The sequence below is a fragment of the Catharus ustulatus genome, chromosome 5 (genome assembly GCF_009819885.2).
Source record: "Catharus ustulatus isolate bCatUst1 chromosome 5, bCatUst1.pri.v2, whole genome shotgun sequence".
NCBI classification, from domain to species: domain Eukaryota; kingdom Metazoa; phylum Chordata; class Aves; order Passeriformes; family Turdidae; genus Catharus; species Catharus ustulatus.
This window is the reverse complement of record NC_046225.1, coordinates 21,995,724-22,023,660: the sequence shown is the minus strand read 5'-3', so window position 1 is coordinate 22,023,660 and position 27,937 is coordinate 21,995,724. Positions and strand designations below refer to the sequence as shown.

Sequence of the window (27,937 nt, the reverse complement as noted above, 5' to 3'; positions counted from 1 at the left end):
GAGAATTTATGAGGTTTTCCTGCCCACTTTTGAGTTTGGGTTTTTTAAAAATAAACCATTTTTCTTGGCTTTTTATTTTACTTTTTTTGTGAACAGCACTTGCCCACCTTGTCCTGTAAAAATTAAATCAGATGGACCAGAGATCAGCTGAGCTGCAATGGGGTACATTTTTTTTTTATGCAATGCTGATGTAAAGGTAAAACTTTTTTTTTTTTTAACAGATCCTATGAAGACACTGCTTGAGGTGCATAAGTAATTTTAATCAGAGGACTCATCTGAGTAGTGATTTTTTTTTTCACTGAAATAAAAGCCTAACTTACCTAGAAGAAAATGTTCTGGCTTGGCACAGGCTTTGCTAGACTGTGCATCCAAAATCTATTTCTTTCAAGATCCTTTTCTTCTTTGTAGTTCAGAGTTGCCTTAGTGGGTGCTCATTTTTTGAAATGCATCTGCTTTGATTGCACACAGGGAGACAAATTTTTAGGAGGCAAGCTTGATGAGCAGCCAGTGTTGGCTTAACTCTGCTCCTGCTTCTCGTAGCTACAGAAATTATACCATTGATTTCAATGAGAACAGAATTAAGGCAACTGTAAGTCCTTCTGGAAACATAACCCCACACTGTTAATCAATTGTATTTATCTACAGCAGTTAATAAAAAACCTCCAAAAGATAAATAATAATAATCGAGTTCTGCCTGCTTAAAAAAAACCCACAAAATCCTTTAAAATCATGTAAAATAAAACCTGGTGTTTCGTAAACAGGCAATACTGAGTAGGCAGGAATTCATGGTCCTATCTGGATGTTAATTGTACTTGAATATTTGAATGGGGATTGGTCATAGGCCTAAAACACCTAAATATTTTAAAACACATTTATAAATAATCATTCTTTATACATCATAATTGTTCTTCCTGAATGTCAAAAACACAGACATCTGTATTCCCCAAAGAAGGAAAAATGAAGGATTACTTTTGCTTTTGGCACAAAAAAGTATAAATGAAGAACAAGCACCACCCTTAAGGGAGTGCATGGAATGCCACCAAATTGGTCCTTATTTGCCTTCGGGTTTTTTTTTTTACAAAAGTTTTAAATATAGGTTAATATGTAAACACTGTGCACGCACTGAGAGTTTGATCCCGGCCCATTGAAATCAATGGCAAATTTCCCATTAACTGCAGCAGTGCAAGGTCAACCTCCATGCTGCTAAGGTACATGCAGGCCTAAGTCATCGAGGGATTCAGGAAAGCAGGAGCTCAGGTCCTGCTCTCAAAACCAGCCGCCAGCAGAGTCAGACTTTGCGCCGATCACCCTCTTGCACATGTTGGAGTTTTCCTGGTGGAGAGGGTATTCGTTCCCTGCCAAGGTGGCTGCTCTCCCCCTCTTGGCAGTGTAGCGCCTGCCAGAGGGCAGGCTCTCATACTTGGTCATCTGAGTCCTGCAAAGACACAGCACCGGGCTCTGGCATTAGGAGGTTTATGCAGAGCTTGCACCTTGTTACAAACACCTTGCATACAGATGAGGTGGCACTTCCACAGCGAGCAGATATCATTATCAGATGTTTTAGTAGCTGCAGAATAGCAGACACTGATTTCTTAGGATTTCCTGAACATTCTCAAGGTCTTTGATTCCTCTCAGGTTTTTAACCATCTTTTGGATGAAAAAAATCTGAATGGAAATCTGGCACAGGCTCTGCAAATGTTATCTTCCTTAGGTCTTAGCAAAAAGGGATTAAGAAAGAGTAGTAAACCTAATACACTCAATTTAATTACTATTCTTTGACTACTGAAGATTGTCTTTTTAACCTTATTGCACAGTTGTTTAGTTTTCAGGAAAACTGGTGCCTTAGTAAACGATGATAGAATACAATGGCTGCAAGACTTTAACAGAACAGGTACTTCTGTTGACACTAGTAAATAGCAGATGATGAAGAAAACTTTCCACTTCAGCTCATTTATGCCTTTGCACTTCCTCTCTCAACAGTGTAATAGAAAACTTTGGCTGGCAAAGCCTGAGGTCATCATCAGAACTCATTGCACACGAGGGCACTAGTGTCCCACCACTTGCAAAATCAAATTTAAAAATTGGACTGAAGTGCACAATCAGAGCTGATAATTCGTTATATTCAAAATGATTATTTCTGAGACTCAGGGGTGAGGGACAGCGAATGGGTTAGCAGAGAGGTCTGTGTGTAACAGCCTGTACTGCACCTGATTGTGTTAGGTTGGAATTTGGCCTCAATAGTTAATCTCTTGCATCTGAAAAAACCAAAAGTTCTAGCAGCTGGCTGGAAGGACACCTCAGAACGTGTGTGCTCTTAGTTCTTACCTGAATGGAGAGTCCACTCTGTCCATCTGCATACAGACCAAAAATGGGTACTGTGAAAACTGCACCGTGGAGATGAAGTCCAAAGATGTTTCTGTTTCCAAAGTGGTTTCCATACCAGTTTTTACAAAGAAGGAATCGACCTCGGTGTTACCAGCTATAAACATGGCTACCCTACAAAAAAAAATCAGGCATTACAATTATTTCAAAACACATTAAAAAAGAAGAAATTTAATTACAAAGAGTCCTACCATATGTACATAAAAACTGCTCTCAAAGGAGCCTGTTCTTCATGTAAAGGTATATAAATTCACATGAGACCAGTGGGAACCGGTATTATCCAGATGGGAAGGAGAAGAGAAGTACAAACATTCTCCCATGCACATAACTATTTAATTCTATTTATTTAATTGCTTAATTCTAACTCATCTGCAAGGTCTTTTATATTCAAATTCATCTCATTGGTAACCATGGCTCAGAAGCCTGAGCTGTCTAAAGCTACAGCGTGTGCTGGGAGTATCTCACCGGTTCCTGACGTTGGTTTTGGATTCCCGGTACCATAGGCTGAACTCCATCCCTCCGGAGATGTCGATGGCCAGTCCACCCATGAACTCTGCACTGGCCGTGGGCCCAGACTGCAGCTGGACTTCCTAGAGCCATGGGAAAGCACAGGTTACTGACTGCAGACCTCAGAGGTTTCCTTTTTCCCTTTGGTACTGCACTCACCCCACTTGGCATTTGGCAGGAACAAAAAAGAATAGAGGGATTTTCTGAAAGGATGGACAAACTTCCTGATGCGCTTCCCTCCCTCAAAAATGGGATGAAGCTACAGCAAGGCACCTTGCATCCTTCCCCTCTCCCCTGAGTGCCAGCTGACATAATTTCTGCATGGAGTGACACTGCAGGGAATATCATATCTCCAAGAGCTACCACACAAGCCCCATGGAGGCTGTGACGGCAGTCCAGCTAAATCAGATTAAACTCCTTGCTGGAAGCCTAGCACAAGTGCAGTGCAGTGTGACTTCAGCATCCGTGAGCAGACCTGGACTGGCAGTAAGTCGCTGCCACTTGTGTAGTGGCCACAAACCCATCATATGACAGGAATTATGTCTGCAGTGGTTGGGTGACTTAACCTATCAGTTAAAGCACCTTAATTTGCATTTAATACATTTTCTATCAAATATCAAATGTGCTCATGGCTTCATGAAACCTGTAAGGCTGGACTGGAAACACATCCCTAAGTCCATTTTGGAAGTGATAATATAGCTCAGGTTCATGGCAGTTCATTACTTTTAAGGTTTGACCCACAGCCAAGATTTTAAGGTTCACCCAGCTTGGCAATCTATTTCTCTTTACATAGTTGTCCTGCTTCCCTAAGAACTACTGGATTAATTCACCATTTTAAAAGAAACATTAATTTGGGAAAAGGTTGTTTTGATCATGTGCCTCACATACAGGACACCTCCAGTCTCACAGATAGTTTTCTCCTTCCTCCCAGGTTTGTGTGACTGTGGTATTCTCAGCACCTTTAATGTTTCAGGCCTTTATAGGACACGTGGGAATGTGAATTTCCTGTCCCTTTTTTTAAGGTCCAGGCACCCTAGAAGTCTCTATTCTCTTCTTAGCTATTCAGTAGTCCAGTGACTCCAACTAATGCTGTCCCAAGATTTAAGAAAGAAGCAAGCAGAGTCAGTCTAGTTTCCTGATCCTCACAGCAAGGAGCAACATCGGGGAAGGTTTTCGTTTGGAACATTAAAATTATCCAGCTGTAATGGAAGACTCAGATAATTATGGTAGCTGTACATGGTTACTTCACCTTTTAGGGTAAGTTAACTATCCTTGAAATTATTTCCTTGACAGAATCAGCTTGGCAGAGCCATCTTGGCAGTCAGTTGCTGCTAAAGTGGGCTTGAGATTTAAAGAATGCAGTGGGCTGGCTGTGGCTTATAATTCCAGCGTGACCCCAGCAAGTGTGATCATATGATGCTCTGATTTCTTATTTTCACCCTAGTTAAAATAATAGATTGAAATTGTGGTCTTTCTGAAATCAAAGGGAGTTTTATACTGACTGCAATGGGGTATAAAATACTCCTTAGTTGGTCTGTTTAGGTGTGGACATAAAGCTTGTTTTACTTTTTTTACTTTGCTTTTAATTGGGACTAGATTGGTGGGTAGCTGCTAATGAGTGAGGAGGTAACAGTATACGTGCTGGCAGAGATATGTACACACAAGCAGAGGAGCAGATATTTTTAGATGCATTGTCAAATTGTACCCAAGAATATTAAAGTGGGCTGGGTTTACAAAGGCTACACGGTATTCAAGCCTTAAATGCTACCTAGAATTAAGCGGTATTTGTCACTGAAACCAGCAGAGAAGCTAAGGAGCACTTGTCTTGTGTTTTACTAGCTCATCTAGTTCCTTATTTATAGCTCAGTCCTGTCCCTCGTCTCATGTGCAAATCCAATCCAGGCTGATGGGAGGTGTAAATCACAGGGACCCAGCCTCCTCAGGAGAAGTATTTTCCTTTCATTTCCTATTTTAAGCTTTGTGTCTCATTTGCAGTGGAAAATGTGATCCAAAAGATCAGAATCAATCATTTGTTACAATTTAAAATGCTTAAATGTGCCATGTTTCAATTTAAAAAGTGTCTTTATGTACTTCACTGAAATGCAACTTTACTGCAATGCAATGCAGAGATGGCTACAACAAGCACTTCTCTGGGAACTGGCTACCTTCCACTGGGGTCTAGCTTTCAAGTGGCTTCTCTGACCTGTTACAGTATTTAATTTCTCTGGGCTTCTGGCAGGTGTGTTGCCTAGGAGAACTATTAACACTGCTGAACTTTAATGCAGGTGACTTACGTGTCTCAAAAACAGTTTTATGAGAACTGTTTATTTTATAGCAGGAATATAATTTCTGGTTATTCTTAGCCCTCAAACAACATTGTGGCCATGCTGATGTGCTGCTGAGTTGGAGTGTAACTACAAGACCATTCTTAGAAGGATGGGCTGTGCTTAAAAGGCAGCTAAGCCTGAAGGTGTGTTCAACAGCTTTAATCCATTCCTGCCCTTGTGCAGTGTGGAGGTAAGACACTGCTGCCAAGGCTTCCAAACATGCAGTGACTGACTGAAAACACTGCACCCCGATCTTGTTAAAAATGGCACATAGTCCCAGCCCTGGCTGCCCCAGACTTTTGAGCAGTTCTCCAAAGAAAAGGAGTGGAGAATTTGCTGGCGGACAGAGCACTAGGGGTGCCCTGCCAGCAGATTCAGCTGGAGTATGTCTGGAGCTTGATGCATGCACAGCAGTTGGAAATATTTAGTTCTCTAAATGCTCCCTATGCTCAGGACTAGACATGATTATCTTTCTCACCTCTGCGGTCTGTTTGTTAAATAGGTCACGGTAAAGTTTTTGCCCATAATCTGCATGTGAACTGTAAAGCACTGCTGGAATGAGCTTTAGCCAGCCAGTTTGGCCACTACTTGGAAAGCCCTCTGGACTTAAAACACCATTACAAGGAGCTGAGCTGGGTTCTTGATGGGGAAACCTGTCATGTGCAGAGGTGTTTCTGTGTAATTTTGAGCAGAGTGGATTGTCTCATCATCTACTTTTGGCATTTTCTTTTGCCAAGAATTAAAAAGGAAAAGCTAAAAGTAAAGTTTGAGACTACAGGTGTTTCATGAACTAAGTAAAGCTGTTAAATCCACAGGTTCTATGGAGATCCCTGCTTGGGAAGAAAAAAGATATCACACAGAGTACTGACCCTGCACTTTGAGAGAGATGTCTACATTCTTAGCCCTCCAAGAACATATTATGTAGCCAGTTATATTTATATGTGAATCTGTTTAAGCACAAAATTAGCGAATCATTTGGGGTGACAGTTGCATAAAAATGGTGTAGTCCTCATTTTAATTTCTTGTTTTGCCTAGAAATAAACAGCTGAAATTTGGACTTCTTAGCATTGTTCTTTGAAGAATAGTTATCTGATTCATTCACCAGGTCCCTGGACAACTTGTGAAGAGGAAAACTTAGGTAGTCACATGGGACAATACTGTAACAAGAAACTGTGGGTGGGGAGGTCATAGCTGAGAGCAATATGAGTTTTCAACAGGAAACTCAGTTGGATTTGCTTTTGTTAACTTTCAGTTTTATTTTCTAGAATATCTCTTCTCACCTTTGTTTTAGGTTGCTTTTCATGCAATTTCATTCTGGTTTTTAATACCCATGACTTTTCTATTACTCTCCTCATAAGGGTAGCCTGTGTAACACTGGTCAGGTTTACCAGCACTGAAAATAAAGAAAATAAGGTGTCCTACAATAGCAGTGTGGGGGAGGAACCATCTATGCTTAAGAGACAGAAAAAGAAGCAAAAAGTGTGCTGTTAGTACCTGTAAGAAATCTGTGAGGAGGACAAGTCCTTTCACCACATTCATGGCATCTCCAGTTGCTGAGAGCATTTTAGACATTAAATCACCATACCCTTGGAAAAATGTCACTGGTCTGAGCTGGAAATCAAACAGAATGGCTGACATGCCAGCAAAGGAGTCCAGGTTTTCCTCGCCTTCATCAGGAGTTGCAGCTATTATGGACTCCAGACCCTGAGCTTCAATCACCACCTACAAAGGAACAGTGATAGAGAATCAGTTAAAAAATCCTGCCTGACTCAGACTATTAACAACACCACGTATTTTCTTAATGTCTAAGAGCCTAATTCTAATTTATGTCATTGTAGTGGAAAAGGTATGAGGTTAAGACTTCATAGAACTATGTAGAGCACCTAGAAAAATGGAAAATAAAGTAATCTCATGCCATGTTTTTGCCCTTTAGGTGCTGGGCAGGATTTACCCACTTGCAGCTCACAATCCTGACACTAGTTTTCTTTCAAACACATTTTCCTTTATTCATCTGACTATTTTTCATGGACAGCTGGAAGGAAAAGCCAGAGATGTCCCCTGTGCAATTTTTGTCCTGCATAAATTTAGGAGAACTATAATACTGAAGGTTATTGCCAATATTAAGAAAAGTCTGAAACACAGACATTTAAATCTCTTTGATTTGTACATTCGATCTACTCCTTGAATTTCCATTCTGTGACATACCTGAACTGGGACCTGATTTTACAGACTCACAAAGCTTTCATTGATTACATCAGATAAACAGCATAGGCTTTACACAGACATAGACCTTGAAGCATGATGCAGAGCAAAACACTTGTTGTTTTGTTTATGGCAAACACATGCCACATTGTGGGGTTTTTCCCTGTTACTAGTTTTCTCCTGTTACTGGCTTGCTCTCTGCCCATTGGCAAACCTTGTGGTCTTAAGCATTAGATGAATTGACTCAGAAGCTGTAAGAAAAGGACCACATACTGGCTTAGTTATTATGTACAGTGTGGCAGTTACCTGGATGGCATGAAGTTCAGTGTTTCTGTCGAAAACATGGATGTTCACGTTACTTCTCCGTAAAATGCCAGAGCCAGAGTAGAGGATGTCAAGGCTGTATGTGGATGACACATCGGGACCACCTTAATTTAAAAAGAAAGAAGGTACCTGTGACTAAACTAGTGGATTAATTAAATTTTGGGGAATACAAAGAGTGTTCAAAGGCAGTTTCGTGGTTACATACGTATGATATATCCAGTGTAGGCAGAGGAAGAGCCCATCTTGGAGAAGCGATCATAGTTATGGGCACGCATGTCCTTCAGAACTTTCCTAACTGTTTTGCTGTAGTATTTCAAAACAAACAAACAAAAATACTGAGAGACAAAAATATTACAGTATCAAATGTAGAAAGATCAAATTTGAGAGAGGGTGAATTTTCCAGTAGGAAAGAGGGTCTCCAAAACCCTTACCTCTTCCCACTAAAAATCTGCCCTAACCCATAGGCTCTCTTTCAATTTCAGGTACTCCCTGCAGTCATAGGAAGAAAGGCAAGCAAAGGCCTTGCTTGAAAACTAATGGTTTTGAGAAGAAAATATATACTTATTCTTTTCATTCTCACACTGTGATGTTTAAGATTTTTCCACATCACTGGTTCTTAAAATATAAAAGCAAGGGACCCACTGAGAGAATTAAGATCAACAGATTACATTTGTCATAGTAATGCAAATCAGATGCCTAATTATTTTTGTACCTGTGAAAATGTGAATAGCTATTAAAAGAATTACAGTAATTTCACGAATACAAGCCGCAGCAATTTGACAAAAATTTGGGTGGAAACCCGGAAGTGCGGCTAATAGTCGGGGGCGGCTAATATGTGAATAATTTTCTGACATTTACAACCCCAGACGTGCCAGTCAGGGCACCGAGCCAAGCACCTGCCAGTAAAAGCCGGCATTCCGCGATTGTTACAGTGTTACTGTGTTGCCCTGGCTCCCTGCAGGCAGCACGGGGGGCGGGGAGAGAGGCGGGAGAGCTCTCCCCTCCTCTGCCGCAGCTCAGGGGAGGGGGGGGGGGCGCCGCCATTGCCGCTGTTCGGGGAGCCGACGGGGGGGGGGGCGGGGGGCGCCGCCGTTGCCGCGGCCCGGAGAGCCGACGGGGGGGGGGCACTGCCGTTGCCGCGGCCCGGGGAGCCGACGGGAGCCCTGCGCAGCCATTGCCGCGGCCCGGGGAGGAGGCGGGGTGGTTTGTCTGCGCCCGCCGCCGGCGCCACGGGCGCGGGAAAGCTCCGTCCCCGCCCGCCGCCGCTGCCGTAGGAGCAGGGGAAGCTCCGTCCCTGCCTGCCACCGCGGGGCAGCGCCGACCCGGGGTGACCGAGCCCAGTGGCAGCGGCGGCCGGCCCCGAGTGGCAGCACCGGGCTGGGCCACCTGGCCCCGTCAGCGGCCCCTAGCGGGCTGAGCCTGCACAGCCTTAGCTCAGCCAGTAAACCCCGCCCTCCCGCGGTTCTGTTACTAATTGCACGCGGGTCCTCGCTGCGAACGACAGAGCGGCTTATATTCGGGTGCGGCTTATCTATGGACAAAAACCGAAATATTTGCCAACACCCAGAGATGCGGCTTATACTCAGTGCGGCTTGTATTCGTGAATTTACTGTACATTGAAATTAATGGATTTATTCTGAAATAACAATACAAGGGACATAAAAATAAGGTATCCTTTGATACTCTCCTTAAAGTTCAGTAACTCATGAGAACCTTGTGTTTTTTGTAAGAAAGGGCTGTATTTATAAACACTGAAATTAATGTACCTTGCAGGCATTTCAAAGTGAAGTATATCTTGGATCATGGAGAGCATGTACTTGTTCATTTCCATAGGCAGTTCCCCAATAGAGAGCAAGATGTTTTTCACTTCCATATAGGATGGGTTACTGTTTAAGATGATGGCAGCTGCTGTGGTTCTCACTGTCTTCTCATGGACTCTGCGAGTCTGGTGGTATATCCTGTTCATTGTTTCCTTCACCTGGTCAGGAAACACATTATTCACTCAATGCTAATGCAGATGACTAGGCAAAGTACAGGTTGGAATCTTGTTTATAATATCAGCTTAAGTTAGCTCCATAGCTAAGGCTAATACATAAGGATATATTTTCAGCATCATGTTTTTCATGGTCCTTTTGGAATGTTGAGACATGTATAGCTCAGTGACCACAAGGACAAGTGGGACATCTGTTATGTTCTCTCAGCCACAGACCAAATACAGCCTCACACACTGGTTTTTAAATCGGGAGTGTAAATAAGTAGCAGCACTAAGAACAAATGTAGCAGCGGTAAGACAGGGATTTTCTTGACTATTAAGGAAATATGCACTTTAAAAAATCAAGAACATTTTAATTTTCTAGATAGTCCCTGTAGTGGCCCAGTGTCCCTGAGAAGATTGTAACACATCTTTGTTACAGGGGAGTCTGTGGAAAGCCATGCAGCCCCACTGACAGAATGGCCTCCAGCATGCTGATTGCAGAGCAGCACCTGACAGCCTCAGTCCTGGTGGACAGGATTGAAAGGTATGAAACGGAATGCAAGGTAATGCAGCAGAGGCAGGACCTCTTGTCCCACTATTTTGTATGTCTTTTCCTACTCTTGGAGGCTACAGGATAAAATGCAGCTATTTTACCCTTCTCTTCCTTTGTGCATTCTTCGTGACTACGTGAAAGCACAAGCAAGAGCAGGGGTTGCACAGGTGCCCAAGTGCTCCCTCTGGTGAGCAGAGCCCTGTTTTCCCCGCAGACTGCATGCCTCCTTTGATGGCTGTGTGTGACCCTGGAGCCAAGGGCTGACTAGCATGTGTTCACCAGTCCATTCCTTGCCTTCAGCATGTTGACTGCACCACACAGCTTGGTGGCATCAACAAACTTACTGAGACTGTACTCAACCTCACTATCCATGTTGCCGATGACAAGAAATGAACTCTGTTAATTTATCCTTTAATACAGCCTCCTGCACCTCTTTTCTGGGCTAGTGTATTTTCTTACCTCTTTGGTAAGAAAAGAAGGATCATATCTCTGCAAGGCAGTTGCAGCAAGGCTGCTGATGGGCCCTTCTCCTGACTCAGCATATTTCAGAAGCAGCGGAATTGCTTCAGGAAGGAGCGCGTTCTTTAGTGCCAGCAGGTACATCCGCACATTGTCATCTTTCGTGGCCTTCTCCAGTCTATTCAGAATCAACCTTTTGGCTTCTGCAACAGCCTAAGAAAATCAACAGCACATTAAACGGTCATCATAAACCTCCCTTTTTCCCCTTGCAGAAGTAGAAAGGGCAGGGATGGGTTCTGGCACGTTTTTGGTGCACAGGGTTACCACAGGTGTCATTTATATGTTGATGGCTTCCTTCAAGCGTAACCATAGTGACTGCAGCCAGAGGGACACCTGGACACCTGATCCAAAGTTTTGCCAGCTGCTCCTGCCCTGATTCAGGGACTTCACAGGTCTTCCTTGTGGGGCTAACAAGTCCCCACAAAAAAAGGCAAGGGAAGTGTTCTTCAGCGCCTCATAACATAATGTTCCAAAACTGCTTGGCAATTAACAAGGGAAATTAGAAGGGCCTGTTCAGGTGTTCTGTATCTTTTCAGGGCTGTGCTGCAGTGCTGAACAACACAGACCAGCAGCCTTGTTTGATCATTGTCATCCTCTAAACTACTCAGCATCTACTCAGCTCATGCTCAGAGTAAAAGTCTTCCTCTTTTTATGCATGTTTGGGGCACAGCTGAGTACTTAAATTAATGAATTTTCTTCACAGAAGAGAAAAAAACATAAGGTAATCGCAAATAATAAACAGATCCTGAGTTTGTCAGCGTTTCTCTGAGGATATGATAAGCTTTTGAACAAGGCAGCACAAGTACTGCTTCTGCTGACAGATTCAGCCACAGAAATGGGAAGAGATGAGATTGAGGCCTACATCTGACAAACTAGAAGTCATTATTAAAAAAAAATAAAATCCTCTGTCAAACATAGGAGTTCATGGGCTTATTTTAAGTGGGAGAATCTGCTTCCCATGTCTGCCATGCTCTTCCAGTAACATCACCAGGGACTGGTCACATGTGTTGCAGACCAGAATTTGGGCAGCAGCGACCATCAGATACTCACTGGCAGCTTGCAGCCTCCTCTGTCACACAGTTTTCTCACAAGCGCTCCCATGACAAGGACAAGAGTTTCTCTGATATCTTCATTGGCAACATCCCCCTTGAACTTCTCCTGCCATGCAAAAGCAAAACTGTTTAGCGTCTCAGTGTAAACATGACAAGCCACACTCTGCTGTGCGTTCAATAGGCTCCCTCATTTTCTGTGAACATTAATGCAATGCAAGAGTGGTGATTATCATGATGGTCTGGGCTCAGACTCAGCACAGCACAGCTCTATCATTACATATATATTACATATAATAACTCAGTGCTGTTTTCACTTTGAGTTACATTCAGTGTCTCAAGTAGATTTATTTGTGGGGGAAAAAATGGATTTACAGTTCTGGCTACAGAACTTTCATAAGGCAACAATCAAACAATCCTCAAATTATTTTCCTAACATTCAGTATTATGTTTATGTTTTCCAAGTACTGGATTTTGGTAATATTTTACAAAGTAAATAGACTTTCAGTCTGGACCTACGAATATTTGCTGTTTGCAGGCTCTATGTTAATGGCACACTTATAGGAAACTCTGGAAGGCATAAAGAAAGGAAAATTAGAAACAGCAACAGTTGTTTCTTCTTCTCTTCCCTTTGACTGGGACGAGGAATAAGAGTTGTATTTGTTTTGTCCTTGGACTTACAGTTAATAATTTCAGGAGTGTTTCACTGGGGTGAGAGGCAAATCCACAGGCATATAGGAACCGTTCCTGCAGGATAAAAGTGCTTGCATCCTTAAAATCAAGAAACTCCAGTATGGCCTCCAGTGATTCTGGTGTCTGAGCTGAGGTTACAGCATCCACTACCTGTGGGCTACAAGGAAGTGGAAATTAAATGAACATATCATTGCAATGAGCCAATCAATACTGAAAAGACTTGGCTGCATATTGAGAGAAAGAAGCTAATGTACTGAAATAACTCTTCATTGCAAGCAAGAGAATCTTTTACTTTTGTTGGAAAAAGTGTCCCTGAACTCTCACCTCAAAATGGCACACAAACTCATATCCATGGATAATATGGAAAATAGGAGACCAAAAAAAGTATTGGAAAACCCAACTATCACAAGTGTATTAAAGTTTACAGGACAAGGTTGTAAATATAAAGAAGTGCTTTACTACTGCATGCACAATGGCACATAGAGAAAAGGGTTCTAGAGTGACCCTCACATTTATCTCTACTGCTAACTGCTACAATTTATTTGAAAGATTCTGACCATATGACTCAGAAATGCTTTTCAGCTCTCAAGTCTTGGTGTACATGCTGTTCACAAACAAACTCAAATATTAGGATAATTCCCAGGCATTAATCTTTCCCTTCCTTGCTGTATTTCCTATTGAAGGAAACAAATGGGAAGTCAGAACAAGTTATAGGGTGTTTTGGAACAGGTATTTGGTCTGAGAACCTTTAGCTAAACTACAAAGCCTGTTGGCCGTGCACTGTAGATAAAACCCTGGTGACTGAAGGGTGTGCTGAAAATGTATTATATTACAAGAACAAACATAACTTTAAAAAAAAATCCTTTTCCTGTAGACAGTAGTGAACACTGGGTTTGCATTGCTAGGACATCACCAGTAGAACTCAATCTCTTTGTATGAAATTTGTCCTGAATTTTTCAGTAACTTAAACATTTTTAAAGCTTATTCATGGTAACTTACAGAAATTCTTTATTTTCACTTTTAATAATTTTCAGTATCTCCTCTTTCGTAGCTTTTCTGATGTTCTGAATGAAAGACAAAAAGCTTTTTGCTGCTTCAGGTTTGGAAAGTCTGTCAGGATGTAAATGTTCTCTTATGCTCTGCCAGTGCTCAGAAAGCTGCAAGATAATAAATATTATGTCAAATCTCTCAGACTGTGGTTTCAGTTCTCAAAATCAGACTAAATAAATGCAGATATGTAGGCCAGCTGTTGCTCAAATTAGCTGAAATCCAACAGATGGATGATCCTTTAGCTCAGTATTAGTTAATTTATTATAATCCCAGCACAAATATCTTTGAAACCTTTCTATAGCTGTCTCTCTTCCAACTCTTTAGTATTTTCCTGATGTTGTACATTACCTTAAATGCAATCTCTTTTGGAACAATACAACTTATTTATACTGTAACTGGAATAAAGTGAATTCTCTTATCTTGCAAATTTACTGTGCTTTCTGGTGAATGTGGTGTTTGCCTTATGTTCCCATTTTTTCCTAAGTAGAATTTTTTTTAAAAGGGAGATGCACAATTCCCCATTCACCAATTAATCATATTTTCTGAGAAGATGGCAGTTTTGGGTTAGTATAGAACAGGATTAAATGTCCAAGAAGTTATTTCCATTTTTTATACATAAACTTGCATACAAAGGGATTTGTAGCTATTGCACAAAATGAAAGGTAAGATGGTATTAGAACAGTAACTGGCAGTTGCTGTATTTATTCCCACACCACATTTTTCACCTGAACATACCAACATGGTAGCAAAGCACCCCTATTTGTCTTTCCACATACACTCCCATAAGAACCTGGTGCAGGTAATTTGACCTTTCCTCTCTCCCTCGCCTTTGCCTCTGTTATCTCAAATTATCAAGAACATTCCTTGTTGAAAACTCAGCTGTTCTTTGCAGCAGTTTTACTGCAGTTTTCCTGAGTGGGAAATAACAGTAGCACCCATTTGACCTTTACTAAAATACTTCCCCTCTGTGGATTTTGTATTGGGCAATAGCACTTGAACCTGCTGGCAATTAGAAATATCATTCAGCAGTACAGAGTGCAACTTCTATCGACTGTAACAAACAATAATTAGGCAACAATGATTGAGACATAGGATATTTCCTGAGGATTAATGACCAGCTGGGAGGAGCTCATGTTCTGAGGCACAGATGGGTCTTTTAACTTCAACTGGTGATTAGTGCTTAGCATCAAGGTCAGTATTGCTATTATTAACTGAAATTGGATAAACATATGGGGCACTTTTTATTCCCCTTCTTGAAGTTGCACCACAGTCCAGCAAAAAACCCTCTAATCTCATTACTCCTGTATTTTCTCCTGCTCTTAGTCAGTTTAGCCCATATCCTAGAGACAAACAAGGTGGGAGATGCAAACTGGAGCCATCTCAAGCAAAAGAAAGTAGAGACCAAGCCTTCTTCTTTGGGGGGTGCTCAGACTGTTCAACAGCTACAAAGAGCAGCTGCCATCCCCTGCAGCGACCACAGCATTAAAAACATTGTTCACAGTTGACTTTTATGAAGGCCTTCATTCTCCTGATGTAAATGTCAGGCAGTTTGGATTTAATAACCCAAACATTCGGGCACAAGATGCACACACTTCCACATGGCAACTCAGCACGGACCCAGGCCTGTGTTTCTCTGACAGAGAGATCAGACAGAGGTCTTGTGGGTAGTCTAGGAAAACTCCAGCAAAACCGAGAGGTTCTAAACCGAGCAGGAGTTGATTTTGAATGTCAGTGCCTGACAGCTGTTTACCAACATACAAAGCGTGCCTGTAAAGACAGAACAAAGCCACCTCACGTTCAGAAGGGGCAAGAATCCTTTCCCATAGGAACCATGAGCATAAAAGAGTGTAAGATGCATGAGCTCTTCTGAAAACACCATGCTTTATGTTGTCTAAACACAAAAATCTAGACCTGATTTTAAGTGCAAATATTTTCCATAACATCAGAGAAGCTAGTGCTGCTGTCTGGGAAATGAGGATAGTAATGGTTATTTTACCAAATTCATAAAGATGGAGATAAAACCTGTTACAACTTAAAAAAGGTCTTTGAGAATGTAAAACTCTAAGACAGCATGTCAGCAGGGCATTAATGTATACTATGATATATAAGTACCATATGCTATGTTGCTGCTTTGGATACAGTGTTCTGTTTATAGAGGCCATCCTTTCATAGCAGTTACTGAAAAATACAGTGAGAAAGCAGAACATCATTCTCCTCGTGCCATTAGGTTTATAATGACATAGCTCAGTCCCCAGGCAGTGCTCTGGAATTATACCCTGTGTTTGTTATCTTGGTCTGGAAATTGTAACTATTATGACAAACTCAGTCCCAAGTGACAAATTGGTCAGCACAAACCCCGATGAACAGAGTCAGGGAAAAACCACCTGTCTCTACTCTGTTTAGGATGCCTCGATATTCCCTGTTCAGAACTGCCCCAGCACACATGCAGCATCATTTCTGTATTACCCGAATACATGGTTTTGGTCTTCTCTCTGGCTCAACAGACATTAGACAAGATAAATTATTACAGTGTAATGCTACTTCCAAATAACTAGCATAAGTTCCAATACAGGAACATATTTCTGCTCATAAGGAGTATCTCTGGAGGACTAAAATTATGTGTGCTGAATAGAAGCTATATCTTGCTTATCAACACCAGAGAATAATGATCCTTAAATTAATGTTCCCATTAATTCCTTAATGTAATAGCATTAATACTATTTGCTAACGGTTCACTGTAGTAATTTATTTAGTTTACTATGTACATCATTAGTAAAACAAAAGCTGATGCATTTACAGTGCCATGCTTTTAGCCTTCAGATGTCTTAAATATAAAAAAAAAAGGCATTTTTTTTCCCAGGGAAAAATGACAACATTATTGGACTTCCCAAGAATATTAAAGCTTCATTTTATACTTGAAAATACCAATAAACTCCTTTAAACAAAAGACTTCCTTGGGGTCAGGTAGTAAGAAGAGGTTAAATATACTACCAAAAATGCTTAGCCTGCTTGAGGAACGGCTAATGAACTCGAATTCCTAGGCACAGTTCAGGTCCTCTATGACAGAACTGTATACAAACACCAGCCAGCCATCTTAAAGTTAATTTTCTCCCCAGAGGAAATAAGCTTCTAGCAGCTCAAGGATGGCAAAGGTGAGATAAAACAACAGGATGCTGTATTTTCTAGTGATCTGGAGAAATATTGCAGTCTTTAAAAGAGAGCAAAAAGGTTGGTACTTTTAGTGGTAGATGCTTACGACACTCTAATGGGGTGAGCACCATTGCAACACTTCTGTACTCCGTACCCCAGGGTGTATTTTATATTGATATGTTGGACCTGTCCTAGTTCTGCTTAGACAAAAAATTTGCTTTCACCCTTGTCCTACTCAGCTAAGCAACCTGATGTCCAATGAACCTGTGGTTACTTACTGAAGGGCACTTTTTGCATTCGGATTTCACTGGCTCTGCTTCCAGGGGCATGGCAACATAATTGGGGTCCAAGGTCTTGATCACACCAGCGACTTGCTTTGCAGCGATCAGTCCCATCCCAGCTTGGACTGACTTCAGTTCCAGCCTCTGCCTATACATCCACACAGTGAGGACACCATTAGAGCTCAGCCATCAGCGCAGAGATGCAGAAATCACACCAAAAGGAAACAAAAAACCCCTCCACAGATAAAAAAATATAGAATATAGACTTATTGAAGTCTTATTTTAAAATGTTCAGAACATGGCAAGTCTGTGGGGGGTTTTAAGGTAACAGAAATATCTGATACCAGCAGAACCACTGCTAGAATTATATGCAATAAAATACCTGTATGAGAGACTTTCTAAAACACAGATTTATAACACTTGATAAACAATCCTCAGTATTCACGTACATTCTGAAATGTTTCATATATTTGTTCTTAAAAGATCTGGAAAGTGAGATCTTTGAAAGTACTTTTTCTTTTAAATATCTACGATTACTGAGATGCCTCAATCATTTATCTTGTATGAGTATCTCCACACTTTCGATGCTTTGGAGTCTGGAGTCTAACCCAGATCTAGGTTTCACTGTTGTTTCCTTTCTATGCAGTAGATTTTATTTCTATACTTCCAAACGCTCACATTCTAGAAATGGAAACTCATCAGAAGTATTTCTTGAGAAATGAGAAGACAGAACACCTATATCACTAATGGGTAGATTAAAAGGGTTGGGCCAATTCCTGCTGTTTTCAGTTAACTTCTTATGAATGCCATTATTTATTATTTGTGGTGTGGTAGAATTTAATCAAAGTTGGACCTGGTACCTGGCACAGTTGGACCTGTATATGGATAAAAAAGAGACCTAAATCCTTACCTGGAAAGTTCATAGTCTTAGATCTAGAGTCTATAAGACCTACACATGGAACCTTGGCTTGAACCACTAGTCTTGCTACCATCAGTGACAGTCGAATTGCCCAACTTACTTTGAAACTATTTTGGCACCTGTTTTTCGTCGGTAATTCAGAACGAAAACGAAATTTTCTTCTGCCTTAATGGATTTAATGAAACTGTCTTCCAGCACATAAACTGTAGCAGATGTGCCTTTTGTACCAACATCCAAGATCTGAAAATAATTTTAAAATAAAACAGAAATAGGGCTATTCAACAAACAACAAAATAGGAAAAGAGCTCGCAGTTCCAAATGAGGGCAAGACTTGTAATGAAGTAGAGCCATTTGAGGAAGGTTCATATAGGCTTGTCATCTCAAATTAAGCCTATGAATCAGGTTTTCAATAATTCCCTCTGCAGTAAGAAGCCACTCTTCACCATATGCTTCAAATTCAGTATGTACCAAGGTAAAAGACAGTAGGAGCAGGCCAGGAAGTTATGGAGCAGGCTGCAACTGAGAAAACACCCAGTACAACATTTAAAGATATGCTTTAAATAAGACAAGAATGTTTTCCAGAGAAATGTCTTGCAAATGAGATTGTCAAGTTCACACTCAGATCAAACAAGGTAGCTGGCTGCGGTTCTTGTTTTGTAAACAAGATGATGCCTTTGCAATAAGAGTGAAAATTGGGAAGCCAGTCATAGTGTTAAGGTGGTTTATTAAGAGAGTGCATGCTGTCTTTGTACTTCTCTGAGCTGGGAAAGGTCAGTTTCTGATGCAGAGAATCCCCTGCCTTCAGCAGGTGTCCAGCCTGCCCTCAGCAGTCACTATTTAGAAAGACATTTACCAACAGTGGAGGACCATTAGGGTTGTAGTATGGCTTCAGTTATCTCTATGGCACATCTCGTCTATTACACCTGTGCATTAGGGAAGCCTTTTAACCTTCCAGGCAAGCCTGACCAGGCTCCATTCAGGAGTCAGCATCTTGCCTGGCATTTACAGCAGATGGGAAAAAGGTTACTGTTATCACTATGACTGTGCCTGTATGAGCTGAGCCAAAGGGGTTTACACCACAGGAGAATCCATTCCCTGTTCTCTCCATAGGAACTACATATGACATTTGGGCTAGTAAAACTACAAAACTTACATATAGAATTTGTTTTCTCTAATGCAAGAGGGACTTCTGAGAAGATGAGTAGTGGCTGCTAAGAATATATTTTAAATAGGAAGAATAGATGTTATTTTGTTAAAGAAATCATACCCGGTTGTGGCTGGTAAATTTTTTCTTTTCTGTTTCACAGGAGTCTAGGTCTTTTATTTTAGTCACTTGATCTTGCCGCACGTGGTAAGTAGTATTGCATTTCCCAGAAATGTCCACCTTGGAAAAGAGAGATTAGGACAATCTCTTTAATTTATCTTTGGGACCCCGCAACATATTCCAAAGATGAAGCACTTTCTCCACAGTTGGAATCCTGTACCTGAAATGCTGCACTGCTTGGGTTTATTTAATAGTTTTGAGGATGACAGTGGTTCTAACTATCTGCTTTGGATTGGCAGGGGTACTACTCATTAGATGGCTGTGAAGGAAAGTAACAACGGTTGTTTAAATGCAGCTCACATTATACTCACAAATTTGAGTTAAATTCAAGCTTTGTTCAAGGGGATAGATTTAGAAATTTAAGAATGGAAAGCAACTTAAATGGATGCAGCTAAACCAGTGCTAACTTTATGTGGGTACTCGGATTTAGAATGGAACTCCACTGAACTGAATTTAGGAATCAATCAACTTTAAACAGCAGTATAATCACTAGTGACCTGGTTTAAGGTAGTTTATTACCAAATTGTGCTAAATTTATAAAGGCATTTAAAATCAAATGGATTGCACTACTTCTTTATGTTAATTGCAGCAATTTGACTTGTGTCACCAAATATTCAGAAGACTGTCTTTACGTCCCTAATCTCATATGTGATCAAAGGGCTGATTGCTATCACAGTTCACTCCTTCTGAAGTCAGCAGGAGCCACAGGTCTGCCTTTCAGAGCACATCAGGCTCTGCCTGCTCCTCAGGTGATGATAATCTTGCCTGATAGAGCACCATACCTCAGCGGAAGAGCCAGAGTGCAGCTGGAGCTGGAAAAGGCTAGCCAGACCTCTCTTAATGTTCTGAGTAAAACCAGGTTCATTTTGAAACGAGTAGAATGTTTTGACCTGTAGGAATAACAAAAAAAAAGGTATATAAAAAGCATTCAAAAGTGTATAAAAAAATCTGGTTAAATGATAAAGGCATAGTGAGGATCCACTCTAGAAAAACTCCCTTTATGTTTTTCTCATTACGAAGTTGAATTTTGAACTGTTGCCCTTATTTAAGAAGAATGCAGAGGCTGCAGGGCCTGACAATAAGAGTACAAACACGTTTTGGCCTTCAGCTGAACCTAAGTGCAGTTTCACTGTCTTCCTGGAATTACAGAGAATTTAGATGGGAAATGGGAAACTCTTTATAATTTCACAGGCAACTCATCTTTCTGCATAATCCTCAAGTAATTGCTCTCCATGGGGGAATAATATCTGTTGCACTTTAATCAGGGGTTCCAAAACTCAGGATGAATCATAGATAAATCACAGATAGAATAACTTCAATGACGTGTCAAACATATCACAACCTTTGCACTTCATGGGCCAACTGTAGTGCTTGAGCTTTTCCTCCGGTAACAAGACTTTGCACCTCCACTTTGCATTGAAGGTGCTTTAAAAGTGCTCCTTTTTCTGGAACTGCAAGTACAATCAGTATGTTATCTCAGGGCAACCCTGAAAGGTGAAATTACTGTGCCAGGGATGAAAGCGTCACACCACAAAAAAATCAGAAAAGGAGTGGATAGACTCTACTACCTGAGAAAAAGTCCAAGTTTTTAGTACTACATCTTAGCCTCAGCATGTGATAGTGTGCAATGTATGAGGAGCAGATACATTCTGATTTCTGTTTTGTGTTCTTCTGGTACCTCTGCTCTCATGTAGGGATGTGTACAGTTTGCAGCCAGTGCTGTCCTGTTTCTTTTTATGTTGTGTAAAACTGATGACAAGGCTGAGTCTGAAAGTTACTGAGCAGGTCTGATAGCAGCTGCAATTCAGCAGGCTGAGCTGGTGACCAGAGTATGTGCTCAGTGCCTATTTACAGCAGGAGGTAAAGATCCTGCTGGGATAGAGTGTCACAGACCTCACTCTGCTCTGCAGAAGGGAAAAGGGAGTGTGACCTTCCTTTCTCACAGCCCCTCTGCCCATGTTCCACCTGCTGAGCATTGCTCGGGCTGCAGAGGGGAAAATGGGGCTCTTGGCTTAATGACACAAGCAATGGTAGGATGAAGGGACAGGAGGCAGGAGCAGCCATGGCTCGAGCCTCACCACCCCCTGGCCAGAAGAGTAGGCTGAATACAAGAGGACACAAGCAGCTCTTTAGGGAAAAAGAGAGTGGGATGGATGTACTTGAATCCCCTTCTCAGAGAAATGGGGACTCTCAGACCTACAAATGGACATGGGTGTTCCTGTGCAGGGACAGTGCTTTGGTGTTCTCCCAGGGCAGGATATAAAACCCAGGCACATGTTGAGACACACTTGCTCTCTGATCCTTCTCTTCTGATTTTTGGAGACAGTCTCCCAGTGGGGAAAAAAACATGTAAGGCTGTAGCTTTTTCAGCAGCAAGATCATTAACTTGAGACCATTGAAACTGCAGGCGACACAGAGTAAATAAGAAAATCAAAGAGCTGGGAAAAGCAGTTCTGGTAAAATACCTGATAAGGGTTTAAAGTGATTAACACTGTTCCTTACAGACTCAGTAGAACATCCCTCATGACAAATTCTATCTCCTTTTCTGCATTCAGATCTTCAACAAAATCCTGCCCTCACTGAAGTCAATAGCACAAATCCTACATAGCAACTGTGCATATATCCACATGTGTACCTATATCTTTGTGGACAATCTGCTCTATACTTCCCCAGTATGTGGTGGACTCAACACAAAATAGGCTTGGGCTAGAAGGTAAATCACAGTCTGTTCTAAACTACCATATTTCACACAGAATGATGGGACAAATGGCTTATTAAAAACACTGAGTGAATAGTGAACTGGTAAATTCTTCAAGTCTGTTACAAAAGATTTGTATCATGTTTCTTTAGGGACTGAATTTTAAAAGACAGGGTCTTACTTTTCCACGGACTAGCTCAATCACTATGGGCCTCTGTAAAGCCTCCAGATACTCCTTCCCGATGATCTTCTCTGTGCTTTTTCCTTTGAAGATGTTTTTAGCAGCTGGACGTTCATTCACATTTTCAACCTGAACATCTTTCATCTAGCAAAGTAAAAGAAAAAATTAATGTAGAGAGCAGTGTAGAATTGGCCTGGAGTAGGCTAATTGGACTAAATCACATAATAAATGTTCTTCATTTCTGCATTTCTGGTTCTGATCATTAATCTTCCATGATTACTATGTCAAAGTTTACAAAAGGAGCCAGTGGTCTCCACTGGGGAAATAAGTGCCAGAAAATCTACCATAAAGCTAAATACCAAACCCAGTTTCTATTTAGAAAATGTCATGATTTGTAGCTTCAGACAACATATTGCCCCTCAGGTAAGGGCTTGCACACCAGTTGTTTGAAGTTATAGGTGTTGTATGAAGCAATTTCTAAATACAGGAGATATTCTGAAGTTCTGGCTTATGATGTTAGATAGATACTTGTGAAATCTTATTCCATAGGAATCAGATCATCAAAGCAGCTGGGTTTAGTTGATGAGACTAGAGAATAAAAGGTTTAGCATATGTTCTGAAAGTGAGTTGTCTGAAATTAGATTAGCAGCTAGATAAATGCAGAAAAGATTATGTATGTTTCCATTTGTCTGATGGCAATAATTACCGTAATTTTGATCAGCTGGTCATCATCATTGTCAGGATTTCTCCATAAGAGGTTGACATCCACACCAGAAGAAATCCGATATCCTGCACTTTTCTGCAGTGATGCTTTCACCTGATCAACATAGACTTCAGCTGAGTAAGCAAACTTATATAGCTTGTCATTATTTAGGCTTGGCCCAGTAGTGTGTCCTGTTTGGAAAGCAAAAACAAACAGCATTTTAGAACTAACTCACATAATCACCATTTTCTCTAAGAAACACCTTTAGAAAAACTAAAAATTTAATTTCAAACAAAAGATTAATGGGACTGATCCTGCTACTCTTGATTACAGAGGCTGTCCCACTGAAGCAGCTGGGTTTTCTGTGATTAAGCTGACACTGATCATACATATTTAATATAACAATGGTGACAAAATAATTTGTTCTAGTCCTTTAAGACTCTCAGATTCTTTTCTTCAGCTATGTTAGCTATAAAATTAATCCAAAATTATTTGCAACTCAAAATACTGTTATTAATCATGCAATTTGTGTGCTTAGCAATGTGAAATGCACTATTGCGACTTGTTGGAGCCAGCTAAAATAATTCTCTGCATCTCTTGCATGTGTATTGGGAATCTTTCCAATAAGAGTCTTGCCCAAGGGTGACATGAATGTAATGAAAACATTAAGAATGTATTTTTTAAATTAAATAATTAAGATCTTGTTCTTCCAACTAAATAATTGTCCCCATAGCTGTATCTCTGCTGTTAATTTATATATTTTAAGGGGAAGGGAAGGGAAGGGAAGGGAAGGGAAGGGAAGGGAAGGGAAGGGAAGGGAAGGGAAGGGAAGGGAAGGGAAGGGAAGGGAAGGGAAGGGAAGGGAAGGGAAGGGAAGGGAAGGGAAGGGAAGGGAAGGGAAGGGAAGGGAAGGGAAGGGAAGGGAAGGGAAGGGAAGGGAAGGGAAGGGAAGGGAAGGGAAGGGAAGGGAAGCCGGCTGTACACTAAGTGCTCTTAACATTCTCAAAGCAAACACACACAGAGTGACTTTAGGTGCTATCTGTAAGTAGCACAGCACCAGCCTCACACACCCAAATACTGCACCACTGAATGCACTGGGAATTTCTTCATGGAGTTCAGGAGGTACAGAGCAGAAACAACAAGCTCACAACAGAGTTAATCTAAGAAACACAAAGTGCTATCCGCAGGGCCATGCATCTCAGTTTTATGACAAGTACAGGGAAGGGTGGGGGAAAGAACAAAAATCTCTCACAACATCTCAGAAAAATTCTTAAGTATGCTGTAATGGAATCAGTGTCTTCACTGTAGAGATTCATCAGGCTACCCTTATTTATGCTGTATCCCTCTGTTTTATCTGACTCAAATAAATTTCAAATCACTGCATTGATAGAAAGGAAAGTCAGTCACTTTAACATTTAAAGCTCATTTAGGTGGGTGCACAGGGTAGTTCCATCATGGTTGGATGGATGCATTCTGCAGTTCTTAAAGAGTCCAAAACCCCTGCTTCATTAAGATTTTGCTCACATTCTTCCTCTGTTCACTCAGATACCATGGCAGTGGATTACGGTCAGCTTCAAAGAACCTTTCCCTGAGCAAAATGGACACTCCACCAAATTTAGTCTGCAAGTTGTGTAAACTAGCAAAGTTACAGAATTAAATGGACTTATACTGGTGATGTGGTGCAGCAAGTCTGGTGATCCCAGTGTCTGCAGCCTGTTCACACATGAGAGGCCAAAACTGTAACTATTGATTTTTCTTCCAGGGAGGCTAAAGGATTCATGTTGGCACAAAGTGGCTTGTCTGGTTTTGCATGTCTTGTGCGTCTGTTTCAAAACAAAGTCACCAAGAGGCATACAACCCTTCCTGCAGGTTTACTGTGAATTTCCTAGCCAATTTCCTTCCCCAGTTCCCTGCTTTGAAGCTACCTTACCCTTGAGAGCAGAGGGTGCTCAGTGCCTGCTGAGAGGTGGCTATGCCTTTCAGAGACACCTCTGGTTCCCTGCAGTCCCTTGGAACCAGTTGCTTCCTGGTTCAAAATTTCTGATTCCTTCATTTGCAGCAGAAACTGCAGTGCAAAGGACTTAGTGTTGGCTGAGATTTTAGGAATACCACCCACTAAGTGCATTCTAAATACAGTCCCATCTAAAGAAAAAAAGTAGGGGAATAGCACATCCAAGAGAAATTATCTGGGTGCTCAGAGACAAGTGTCTTATTAGTTAAGGTGCATGTTGTGGTTTTGCTCCCTCCCTATTTTCAGTTAAAAGCACCTTTCATCTACCCTCTTTCTTTCCCCATAACTGAACACATACATGGTTTTATTCTCCTTCTGTAAGAGTTCCTTCCCTCTTCCTTCCTTTTAGCATTTACTTGTCCCCACATACAAAAGAGCTGTTCCATCCTAAAGGAAACAGATGACCAAATGACGCAGCAGCTTCTTGCAAGTGCCATAAAAGAAACAGATAATTGCAAAGTATTTCTGGGAGCTGGAAGAACATGCAATTTTGAAAGCTTTCACAATTTCACACATAGAAAACACTGCAGGAGCAGGGCAGAAGAGAGTTTTAGTTGCCAGACTGGAAAAGGGTAGGCCAACAGTGGATCATGACAAGACAAGCAGCAGGGATGAGGCAGTATTGAAAGCAGTCCCAAAGAGTTAGTACTTTTCCCTGTGGAAATGGGGAAGCCAAGAGAGACAACTGAATAGTGTGGTGAGGCTGAGAGGCAAGGAGGATCTTGACAGACGAGAGACAGATACAGGGCCACTGACCAGAACCAGTGTTCAAAAAAGCACAACTAAATTTTCATGCCAACTTCCATGAAGAAAACACCAGTACTATTTTAAAAGGAATATTCCAACACCTTTTTGATAGAAACTTTTCTTAATAGGAAGCTCTCCTTTTAGAAGCTCCTTCCTTTGTATTCAGCACAGCACTGTGCCTGTGCAGCCATTGACATTTCAGCTGATGGCAAGTGTCCCACTGCCTGAGAAGGGAGGAGAGATGGACACACCGAGTGCCATCAGCCCAGCCATGCTCTCTGGGGGTCAGAAGTGCTCCTTCCAAGGTGGAGTGCATAACACATAGTTTGACTAGTAATGTTAAGTGTCTGTCATTAAGGGTAACATGCCAAGTCTATAATTAAATCATGATACTGTATAATACAGAAGGTTACACTGCAGGAGTAGAGACAGCTGTCAAGTCCTGTGCCTTTTATTAATACACATGGCATGCACAGCATGTGTGTCTCTAACTACTTGCTAGCTCTACCTTCATAAATCATATTTGCCACTGTCTCTGATAGCAGATAGCTTTAAAAAGCAAACCCCATCCACTTATTTGAAAACATTTTTCAAGTGGAGCTGCAATTGGAAAGTTTTATGTGTGCTGACCGACCTGCATTGAACAGAATAATGTTTCAATATTTCCAAAAGGCAGCATGGCCTCATGAAAAGGCAAAACACTAATCCTAATCTCAGCTCTCACACTGAGGCCCTAAGTGGCCTTTGGGCCAGCAATTTAGCTCTCAATCTCTCTGCACAAGGGAGAGAGGAAATTTGGCAGAGCTGAAGGGAAGACTAATTAAAGACAAAATGCTTCCTCTGTATCCTGAGGATGTGACAAGCAAATATTACTTCACATCAATAAGCTTTGCTTAATTGATGTTAATGGGAAGCTGGGAAGATCAGACACCACCATGTGGCATACTGATACCTAGCTATAAACGTGGCAGTCTCATGAAATAAATTCACAGGTAAAGGCACTGCCTGCAAATTTCTCTCCTTTAAAATTCTTGTCATGAGGGTGTATACAGGCAGGGAGGAAGGAAGGTTGCTGCTCTGTGCTTACACAGTGTCCTGGATTCCCTGCAAGAAGCAGGAGGCGGCACCCATGAGAGCAACTCTACCCAGGATGCTTAACCCAGGATGATGTGTCCTCCCTGCTTCTCATATGATGAAGACATCCTCACTAAACCAAAAACTCAGCTTATATTAGAAGGTTGCTGTCCCTCTGAATTTAATGTGAAGTTGTACATGAGGGGTCACTACTACACCTTTCCTTGCTTCATACATTGGCACTGCTGAAGCGGACAGTCTCCAAGATTTCATACCCTTGACTTTGTCAGGACACCTGAGTAAAGCTCTGCTCACAGGGTTTCTGCAGACATCCAGATTTTCAAGACTTACTACAAAGCAAGGTTCTCATGAAATTAACAGGATGCTTCTTACTGACTTCAGTAGTAGCTGAGTCAACTGCTCAGAAGCTGAAACCTGGAGAGCCCTGAGCACTTCCTGGCTCTGCTCCACCAGAGCACTCTGTGTGTTTAACTTCTGAGCGTGTGAAAAGTCCCTTTGAAGTCGGTGCCCCCGCAGTATGTCCTGATTAAGCAAGGTCAAGATCCCTGATCTCCTGTTCACACCACTAGCCTTGTGCACTTGAAAACATCATCTCCTCCATCACCTCTGCTGAGAGGAATGCCACAAGCACTTAAACCTAACTACTAAACACATCTTGTATTACTCAGGCATGTCTGAGTAAAGCTGATAATTTTTGAGGCAAAACAGATTTGCATACACTTGCTGGTTATGCCTCTGCTGAGGCAGAAGCTGAACCAAGCCCAGTACAGACCTACCTTTCACAGAGGCTGAGTAGGTGGAAATGATGCAAAGGAACAGCACCGTAAGAAGAATCATGCTGGACTCTGCCGAGCTCCTGACTGCAGCATCAAGTGTAAGAACCTCCAACAACTGAGCTGAGAGTGGAGCTTGCAGAGAGAGCCACAGGCTTGGCCACACTGTTTATCTAGATGTAGTAAAGGTCAGATTCCAAATTCCACACTCAGGTACTAAGTTCATGAAAGGACTTCCAGTTAATCATTAAGAACTAAGGTAACTGGTGGTTTCTACCCCATTTTATCGATCACCTCAGCTTTCATTTTTGAATACTGAGCCCAAACAGACCCATTTCTGAGCAGCAGAGCCCACCTCCAGTGCTGGAAAAACCAGGAGATCCTGCCACCACTCCTCTCTCTGAACGAAAGGGCAATCAGGTGTATTGCTGCCAGAGGCCAGATCCTGACCACTGTCTACACTGTCTTGCACCA

The 27,937-nt window shown here is 41.6% G+C and overlaps 1 protein-coding gene across 1 annotated transcript; it reads right to left on the bottom strand.

Moving 5' to 3' along the window:
* Positions 1 to 232: 232 nt before the first annotated feature.
* Positions 233 to 27,545, bottom strand: LOC116996690 (microsomal triglyceride transfer protein). The gene is made up of 18 exons (XM_033060617.1): positions 27,467 to 27,545; positions 22,841 to 23,028; positions 22,135 to 22,278; positions 20,038 to 20,145; positions 19,199 to 19,315; positions 18,032 to 18,171; positions 17,010 to 17,160; positions 13,531 to 13,688; positions 12,520 to 12,688; positions 11,840 to 11,947; positions 10,730 to 10,942; positions 9,509 to 9,720; positions 7,948 to 8,045; positions 7,725 to 7,846; positions 6,711 to 6,938; positions 2,848 to 2,972; positions 2,326 to 2,496; positions 233 to 1,435 (listed from the first exon to the last, which is right to left on the bottom strand). The coding sequence occupies exons 1-18, from the start codon at positions 27,525 to 27,527 to the stop codon at positions 1,267 to 1,269; spliced, it is 2,682 nt and encodes an 893-aa protein (XP_032916508.1). The 5' UTR covers positions 27,528 to 27,545; the 3' UTR covers positions 233 to 1,266.
* Between the last annotated feature and the right edge of the window lie 392 nt (positions 27,546 to 27,937).